The sequence below is a fragment of the Arachis hypogaea genome, chromosome 2, assembly GCF_003086295.3.
Source record: "Arachis hypogaea cultivar Tifrunner chromosome 2, arahy.Tifrunner.gnm2.J5K5, whole genome shotgun sequence".
Lineage (NCBI taxonomy): Eukaryota > Viridiplantae > Streptophyta > Magnoliopsida > Fabales > Fabaceae > Arachis > Arachis hypogaea.
Genome location: NC_092037.1, coordinates 93,130,150 through 93,140,041, shown reverse-complemented (window position 1 = coordinate 93,140,041; position 9,892 = coordinate 93,130,150). Strand labels below are relative to the sequence as shown.

Genomic DNA, 9,892 nt, shown 5'->3' with positions numbered 1-9,892 from the left:
AGCGAGGGAAATCGGAAGGGTGGCGTATAGGTTACTGGCACCCATGGGTAACGAAGTCTTCCAGTTTCGACTCTTCTGACTTCTTGGGGACGAGCATGTGCGACTGATGTTCGACATCCATGGGAGGATCATGGTGGAGCAGGTAATGGGGCTTTCAGCAGAGGTGGGACACAGTGGGGTGGGTGTTTCGTACACTCGACCTATGTACAGGACGACCGACCCTTCGCACCACCGCCTATTCATGTTGCCATTCCAGTGGATGAGGCAGAGGAGGGCGAGGAGGAGTCGGACGAGGATTATGTGGCGGACAGTGCGGATAGCAACTTGTCCGACAGTGGGGAGGAGGATGAGTGTGTTCTGGAGACACCTGTGCAGACTGTGGCGCACCATGTCCTGCCTCCACCTCTCCCGATTCTGGCGCTTTCGATAGTTCCATCTCACTATCACAGTCTGGATCTGAATGCCATGCACGAGAGGACTCCCTTTTTGGACACGGGAGAAGAGGATTACAACCTAGACGGCGGTGCAGAGTTTCGGGTCAGCCACAAGTTTAGAAGCCGAGAGGCAGTGCTTCAGGGTGTGAAGAACTACAGTATTCAGAGGAGTGCGGAGTACCGGGTGATCGAATCGGACCGGTTAAAGTACCATGTGCAGTGCCGTCAAGCTGAGAATGAGTGTCAATGGAGTCTCCGTTGGCCCTTCGGCAGAACCTCGGATACTGGTAAGCTTAAATTTACTTGCGCTTTTCAATACTTCTGTACGATATATTCAGTAGGTGCACCAGGTTGTTGGACTTGTCTGTCAATAGATACCCTCTGATCAGTACATAATATAGTACCAGGCATACTGTCGGAGGGTCTCCGAATCGTCGGTCGGAGGCATCTGGAGGATACGATCACGCAACCACACCAGCTTCAGCGTGAAGGACTCCTTCCTCTACGCGGCCTGCGGTGCCACCACCGGAGGCCTGGCACCAACCAGCTGCTCCACCTTGCCCCACGTCTCCGTGCCGTACCATTTACCGAAGTCACGAAGGCACCCCAACGGGATTTTCGTGTACGCGTAGGCCTAGGTGGTATGCCATGTCTTACAGGGTGATAGTGACCTCACTGCACGAAAGATGAAACGTGTGAGTCTCCGAACGCGATCGCTCCACGAGTGCTGAAATTAGGGAATTGTCAAAAGTGAAGTCCTTGAGAGGCACCGTGTGCCGAATCTGGCCTCAGCCAGATACGAGACGTTGGCGTCCAGTGGAGGAAGGGTATGGATGACTTGCTGGGGCAATAGAAGGCGAGGCCTTTGCGGAATAAAAAAAATTAACTTATAAAGAGATAATCATAAATTTTTGTAGTCTATTTAAGAACATAGAGGTACTTCTACTTAAGAACATACTTCCATGTTTCTAGTCTACACATGTCTCTAAATTACATATGTCGGTAAGCAAATCCTAATTAAGTCATAACAATCTTACAGAAGCAAATACAGTTCTAAATTCATCATACAGTCCAATCCCTAAAGCATTTGACTCACTGCTTGTCACTACAGGACTACCCTAACAATGTCAACATACTTAGATTAACCGAACAAAACGCAACTAACCTCGAAGTCGGCTGCCCTTTATGGCGTAATGTGACGTCTCGTTCAGTCTGTTGATGTCCCCGTCGTTCCCCGCCTAGCGTGCCATCACCGTATCAGTCTCAAATGTGGTAGGAAAGGGTAAAAAGAGAGGAGAAAGAGGTTGACCAAATCAAAATGGGACCTAGAGTCAGCTGTAAACGACTTATACTTATAGGCGCAGTATGGGCTTATCTCGTTTATAGTGTAAACGAGATAATTAGTCTATCTCGTTTACAGATAGACATAATTTGGTTGACGTGTCTTATCTCATTTACACTGTAAACGAGATACATGCAATATCACTTCGTTTACACTGTAAACGAGATAAAACTAAAGAATTTAAATTGGTAAATATTTTTAAAATTATTTATTTCGGTAATTATTATTATTTTATTTATTTAAATAAAAAATCTATAGTAAACTTTTGTTTTATTGTTTAGTGCCCTATTGTTTTAAGTTAACACTTTTTTTTATTTCATACATACAGTTTAATTTGTGTTATTGACATTTTAATTTATTGTTTTAATGTAAATACTATTTATTTTATGATTTGTATAATAGTGAATTTTTTTAAAAAAAAAATCGAACTCAAGGTTATGAGCATATAATATATTTAAGCGGGTATGAATTTTTTTAAAAATATTTTTTATTACCGACGCTTTTGTATTGGATTATTTGATAGTAATTACACAATTTTTTTTAAAGATTAAATCTTTTTAATCCATTATCGTCAGATTTAGTGTTAGAAAAATTCGACAATAATTTATTAAAATCAAACATTATTTGTGTCAGAAAAATCCAACACTATATTCAAAATTTTTCTATGAAATCCTAAAAATTCAAAGGTAACGTTGTAAAGAGAAAAGGTCAAAAAAATAAAGAAGAGAATAAAAAATCAAGAATCAATAAAGATTATGAAACGTGTACAACAAGCAAATAGGAGAGAGCTTGATTAGTTAGTGTTCTGTTTCAATAACAAAAAGCAGTTACAAGATCTTTCATTATAGACAAGGCTTCTTGCTTCTAAACCTTCTATGATATGTGAGAGAAGCTTCAAGAAGTATTTACAGCATCATCAAGGCCATGAATTCAAAGTCTAAAATTTCAATTGAGATCTATCAAATATGAAGAATCAGCAAAAGATTACATAGGTAAAATTTACACTCTTGTTGATTCATTAATTGCTATTGATAGTCATTATCTGGATGAAGATCATATTCAAACAATCCTTGATGGATTAACTGAGGAGTACCAAGGATTTATCTCACCTGTCATGTTTAAGATGGGACAAATCACTGTCATAGAGACAGAATCATTTCTCGTTGCTTATGAAGAAATGCTCTAAAGATTCAAAAAACTGCAACACTTGATTCCATTAGCTAATCTGTCACAAACATCAAGTTCCTTTGCTTCTAATTTCCAAAGAGGCATGAATACAAGAAGAGGAAGAGGAGAAAGGTTCTCTCAGAGATGAGGAAGATACAGTTACCAAAAACCTTTTTCTACAAGGAATAACTAAAGATGACATCTATATGTTTTTCCATTTGTTCTATCCTAGGACTATTAAATGCACAGCGTTAGTTGCATCATGTAATTCATCACATAATGTAGAACTTTGGCACAAAAGACTTGGCCATCCTTCAATTAGAATTGTGCAAAGTATTATGAATAAATGCAATATTTTCTTTATGTCTCTGCCTAATAATATTGATATTTGTGAATTTTGTTCTATGGCCAAAATGCACAAATTGTTGTTTGATGACTCTAACTCTGTGTACCTAACACCTTTAGAATTGGTATATATAGATATTTGGAGACTAGCCCCATCTATTTCCAGAAATGGATACAAGTATTACGTATGCTTTGTTGATGCTTGCACTAAGTATACATGTATTTTCTCCTTATTAATAAATCCGAGAGCCTTGTTGCATTTCAAAATTACAAGAAACTACTGGAAAATCAAACTGGATGTACAACAAAATCTATACAAACTGATCATGGTTCTGAGTTTTTATCAAATACTTTTAGATCTTTTCTCTTGGATTGTTGCATTTCACATAGACTAGCTTGTCTTTACACACACCAACAGTAGAGTAGAGTTGAAAGAAAACATAAGTATATCACAGAAATTAGATTATCTCTTTTGGGAAGATGTCTTTATTATTGTTGTACATCTTATTAACAGATTACCAACTCCTCTCTTGAACAATTCTTCACCATTTGAGGCTTTGCATCATAAAGAACCAGATTATACAACTCTCAAAATATTTGGTTGTGCTTTTTATCCGTACCTCTGATCATATAACAAGCATAAATTAGATTATAGATGCCAATTATGTCTATTTTTGGGGTATGATAGTCAACATATAGAGGGTATAAGTGTTTATCTTCAAATGATCAATTATATATGTAGGCATGTTCTCTTTGATGAAAGGAAGTTTTCATATTCTATCATGTTCCCTACTAATCAGAATACTTCTCAAATAAATGCTACTAATAATAATAATGATTCTGTGTAGGTCATAAATATTTCTTTTAACACTAATTCTATTGATCACCTCCATATTACACAACCTCAACTCCCATCTTCTGACCCTCATATATTATCCTCATCCACACATGACACAAAATCAACACCTATAATACATACTACATCAGAAACAATACCTATCAATTCTTTAAAACAGCATCATATTACTCAAAATCTCCCTCATGGCCATATTCCTATTTCCAACATAGAAATTCAACTACCAGTGTCACCACCTTCTCAAATTATACCACTTCTAACACTAACCCCTCTTCCAACTAATACACATAAAATGATTACTAGATCTAAATCAATTAAACCTGCAAACTCTGCACTAACTGTGGTTACTAATGTTAATGATGATCCTGAATTTCTATATCATATACCTAAGAATTCTACTGAAGCTCTCAAGCATCCTCAATGGACTCATGCTATGGAGCAAGAATACAAGGCTCTTTAAAGATGTCAAACTTGGACTCTCACAAGTCTGCCACCTAATTCCACTATAATAGGAAGTAAATGGGTGTTTGCACTAAAAAAGAACTCTCAAGGACAAATAATTAGTTATAAGGTCAGATTGGTGGCAAAGGGATTTCACCAAAGGGTGAAGGTTTTGATTTTGATCAAACATTTAGTCCTGTAGTTAAGCCACAAATTATTCGGATTGTTATCACTTTAGCTCTTCATAAGGGTTGGCAATTGAGGCAATTTGATTTTGATAATGCATTTCTTAATGGTATTTTACATGAAACAGTTTTTATGGAGTAGCCACAGGAGTTTATTCAACAAGATTCCACACATATTTGCAAGCTTAACAAGGCTATATATGGTCTTAAATAGACACTCAAGGCCTGGTTTCTAACTCTAGCTTCTACTCTCTCTCATTTTGGACTTAAAAATACTAAATTAGATCCATCCCTTTTCATTAGAAAAACTGCAACTTCTATTACTCTTCTTCTAGCATATGTAGATGATATTTTACTCATAGGAGATAATCCACATGAATTGCAGACTCTAATTCAACAGCTCAATACATTTTTTTCTCTTAAAGATTTAGAAAAATTTAACTATTTTCTTGGATTGAAGACTACATACCATGGTGACAATCAGATTTTTCTTCATCAAAGAAAGTACATCAAGGATTTGTTAGATAAAACGAAGATGTCAACATCAAATACTGTACCAACTCCGATGGTTACATCTACAAAATTACATATTAATGATTCACAACAGTTTGATGACCCAAAAATGTATAAGTCTATTACGAGAGCTCTTCAATATCTTACTCTGACCAGATCAGATATCACCTATTCAGTACACAAAGTTTGTCAATTTATATATTCTCCAACTGTCAACCAATGGAAAGCAATCAAGAGAATTCTAAGATACATTAAAGGTACAATAGATCAGGGACTGTTATTTTCTAAAAACACTGACTTGAGTAATAAACAGCAAGCAATCTTAAGGTCTAGCACAAAAGCAGAATATAGAGCCCTGGCAGCAGCTCAAGTTGAATAAGTATGGGTGCAGAATTTACTTTTTGAGCTGCATGTGACATTGAAGACCTCACCAGTTATCTATTGTGATAATCAAGGAGCTTGTCTCCTTACAGCTAACCCAATTCTAAATAGCAAGTCTAAGCATTTTGAACTTGATCTGCACTTCATTTGGAATCATGTCAGTAGAGACAAATTGTTTACAACTAATATTCCAGCTCAAGAACAAGTTACTGATATACTTACAAAACCTCTCACATTGCCTCTCTTTGCGAAGTTTAAGCACTGTTTTGGTTCACTCAAGTTCCCCCTTCAGTTTAAGGGGGAATATAAAGAAAAAAGGTCAAGCAAATAAAGAAGAGAATTAAGAATCAATAAAGATTATGGAACGTATATAACAAACAAATAAGAGAGAGTTTGATTAGTTAGTGTTCTGTTTCAATAATAGAAAGTAGTTAGTTTTATAGCTATATATATAAAAAGTTTATGGTGTAGTCAATAAATAAAATTCTTTCCTCTCAATTCTAATCATAAAACATTACTTAGAATTACTTCTTACTTCTCTGCACTTATATATCTCAACAAACTTAACATTTTGCTGCAGACTTTATCTTAATTTTTTGCTGCATAAATCTAATCAATTTATATTGAATAAACTTCACAAACGTGTTTCCATGAATAGTTTCTTTGTCATTAAATTTAACAGTAATAATATCTTCCATTATATTTACATACAAAATTTGAAAGTAAATTCGACCATAATTTATGTTTTTCCTGTAGTGATATCGTCCAAGTAATAGCTGATCAATATGTAATGAATATAATTGAGGTGGATCCAACTACTATAGATAGAATTAGATAATAGATATTATTAAAACTATATAGAATAAATAAAAAATTTGTATTGTAATATTAGGGAAGTGAATATGTGAATTGTGAAATGCCTTAAGACATTTCTTCTTCTTGAATCATTTTCTTTTCTATCAGATGGTTTTTTTATTTTTAATTTCCAAATTCTAGTAAATCGATTTTCTACACCGACCGTTACGCAATATTGTTACCTATAGTTGCACCAAACATGAAAAACCGGACAAATTAATTCTTCATATAATGAAGCAATGTCACATGTAACATGAGGGCTAATACTATTGAAGAGGCATTTTACATTTTAGCATAGAATATTCTTATTTCTTTTTTAATAAAACATATAATATTACTATCACTTATTAGATTCTTTCACTTGGATACGTAAGTTCGGTGAAAACTCAAGTGCAGTCAACTTTACGTGAAATTGATAATTGAGAGCCGTTAAATAATTTGACTGATTTGACTAAATTTTTATCTAATGACTCTCAACTATCAACTTCACGTGAAATCAATTGTACCTGAGTTTTCACTTGTAAGTTTTACATTTAAAACGAGATTATAGAAAAGGAGTGGGACAAAACAAAAGCGCTACATTATTTTTTTTTTCTTTCCGCATTTTTGTGTTGATCTTTAATTCATGTTATTGATTGCTTGCAACACTGCTTGCTTTACCACTTGCGCATCGATGCTCTCCTTCTGATCTTGACCCTGCAAAAAAGTATCACACAAATTTTAATTTGTAGGTGTTAGTAAAAAAAAAGAAAGAAAAAAAAAGAAAGAAGAAGGAGAAAGAAACCATCCACCACAATGTTTATATAAAGATAATGATAGATGATTGCTTATGTAAAAATATCTTTATATAAAGATAATAATTAAATTATTGATATTTATTATATTAAATAATTTAATTAAATATATTAAATTATTTAACCAATTTTAATTATCATGACTTTTTTTTAACATTGGTGAACAAATCTAAATATACCGGAGGCACTCTTAATTTTGAAGCTAAAAACTTCAGATAGATATGTATATGATCAAATTGAAAATAGCAATATAATGCTTTATCTATTTATAATTTTGTCTTGAACATTTTTATTTATAGATAGGAAATTATATAAGACAAACTTCATATTTTAAAAGAAGAGAAAAATATGTAATGTATGAAATATGAGTAGATACAAAATAGATGTTTTGTTCTGAAAACAAAACAGTACAACCTCCTCGTGATGTTTTGTTCTGAACGTTACTATTTAGAGGGTGATAGATGTATAATAAACTCCAACATGTAAGATTTTAGAACACAAATTTTTTGCCTAATAATTTATATGATTAAAAAAAGGGTACGAGCCGTGTTCTTTACCCCCCAAAACATTTTTTGAAAAATAATTACAAATTAACATATAATAATATGCTTGAATTGTTTATTTAAAATTCTATAATTTATGGCTCGAGCAAAAAGCTACTAAATGTTTTTTTTTTTTTTGCCTAAACCACACAATTTAGACCTTTTCGATTGTAATAATTCAAAAAGTGCAGTGCTAGAAGTGTTATGTTATTGTACTATGACATATATACACTAAGAAATTGGTAGAGAAATCAAGAGGATAGTAACGATGAACAGAAATAGAGCAATCCTACATGAACATCACTATTTCAGTTTCATGTATGTATTATAATTGTTTGAATAAAATTATGAATCTAATTTAAAAAGAGAAAAATAAATACATATATGAATAGATAAATAAAAAAATTATTAGATATATAGTCATTTATGTACTTCTTTCTACTAATTTAAATTTTTGCATGGTATCAGAATATTCATAATTGAAAAATTTAGAATTTGATTTTTATTATTCTTCAAAAAAATAGCATAAGTCAAAATAAAAAAATATATAAAAATTTCAACAAACTAAAAAACTCTTATTTAAAAAGACATATTAAAAATATAATTATTTATGTGTCTTTTCTTATCTATTTAAATATTTAGAAAAATTAATTTGTTATCAAGAATAATTATATATGTTAAGAGAAATAACAAATGGTAGGTATAGTAGATTATATTATTATCTTACTTCTCCTCCCACAGCTTCAAGCTGGAAATTGTCTTCACAAGAAACCCTAGCGTCAAGAACATCAAGACCCAGTTCTTCAAAGGCCTCAAGTATTGCCACAAGCATACCGGGGCAATTCCTTTCTGAAAACACATTAATAAGAAAACCCCTTTCTAGGGTTTCTACCGTGACCTGAAAAAAAAATTCAATAATAGTTTGTTAATATTATCTAATAATATAACCAAGCATGACTTCATGAGTAAAAACAAACGCTCACACATATATAGAAGCTAAAAGATAATAAATTTAATTGATGATTAGAATAAAAAAGATGTATACAATAAACTCTAGTTATTTAACTATTTTTATAAGAAAAAGAAAAGTATAAGACTAATAATAAGCACCATTGGTAATTCATCTTGGGAGGTTGATGATGAAGATCCAACGGTTCCTAGCTCTGAGTTAATTCCCTCCACTTTTTGCTTCAACTCTTCCATGTATTTGGTGGCGTCAACAATAATAGAGGCTTTGTTCATCTGCCAAAATACCAAAAGAATAGAATAATTATTATTATATCGATGAAAATATTGATTATTGCATTGAAGGAACAACCAAAAAAATATGCTTCTACACTATATGCTATTAATTACAGCACTGGAATTTGTGGCGGTTCGAAGCTGTTGCAACATGCGTTGCATAGCTGCTTTTTTTCTCCCCCTTGAAGACATATATGCTTCTCTTTCTTTCTTTCTTTCTTGAATCCCTTTGATTTCTTTCACTTCTTCATCCAAAGGCATTTAATGGTTTTTTTTATATATACAATGGGAGGCCGTACAAATAATTGTATGTGATGATCTCTTGTTTTTTTCCTTGACGACTACCAACTTATCCCCGACAACATATCATGCTTTTCAAAGTTGAATTACAAATTTGCCCTTAGGAATATATTTATATTCTATTATTATTTCTTGAGGAAAATATATTCTAATTTTTTGTTTAAGTTAGAGTGATGATCACTTGGCCTATACCATGTTTCCTAGCTCGGACAAGAATATGTATGTACAAATATTGTAAAACCATACTCTATTTCTTTTTGAAAAAAAAAATACTACATTAATTTTCTTTTTCTCATGATTTGTAAGATGTGACACTAATTAGCTTGCCCTTTGAATTTAATTACTTTTATGTCATTATAATTTCAATCAATTTTTAATGAGGTCTATATTATTCCAAATGTTGTTTTAATCAAGTCCTAATTTCACCAAACAATATAAAATTTCACTACTATAGATAAAATATTTCATAAACATTTATTTCTTGTCCTTATAATA

General features: G+C 32.8%; 1 protein-coding gene across 1 annotated transcript; it reads right to left on the bottom strand.

Moving 5' to 3' along the window:
• Positions 1-6,719: 6,719 nt before the first annotated feature.
• On the bottom strand, positions 6,720-9,433 carry LOC112751503 (transcription factor bHLH61). Its single transcript, XM_025800660.2, has 4 exons — positions 9,212-9,433; positions 8,966-9,097; positions 8,583-8,753; positions 6,720-7,215 (listed from the first exon to the last, which is right to left on the bottom strand). The coding sequence occupies exons 1-4, from the start codon at positions 9,356-9,358 to the stop codon at positions 7,138-7,140; spliced, it is 528 nt and encodes a 175-aa protein (XP_025656445.1). The 5' UTR covers positions 9,359-9,433; the 3' UTR covers positions 6,720-7,137.
• Positions 9,434-9,892: the final 459 nt, after the last annotated feature.

What these genes read in the sequence shown, in the direction of transcription:
- LOC112751503 (XM_025800660.2), bottom strand. Translation starts at nt 9,358, where the DNA reads ATGCCTTTGGATGAAGAAGTGAAAGAAATCAAAGGGATTCAAGAAAGA. An exon ending in CCCAAGATGAATTACCAATG is followed by an intron (nt 8,754 to 8,965) that starts GTGCTTATTATT and finishes TTTTTTTTTCAG; the next exon opens with GTCACGGTAGAAACCCTAGA. An exon ending in TTGAAGCTGTGGGAGGAGAA is followed by an intron (nt 7,216 to 8,582) that starts GTAAGATAATAA and finishes ACTTTTTTGCAG; the next exon opens with GGTCAAGATCAGAAGGAGAG.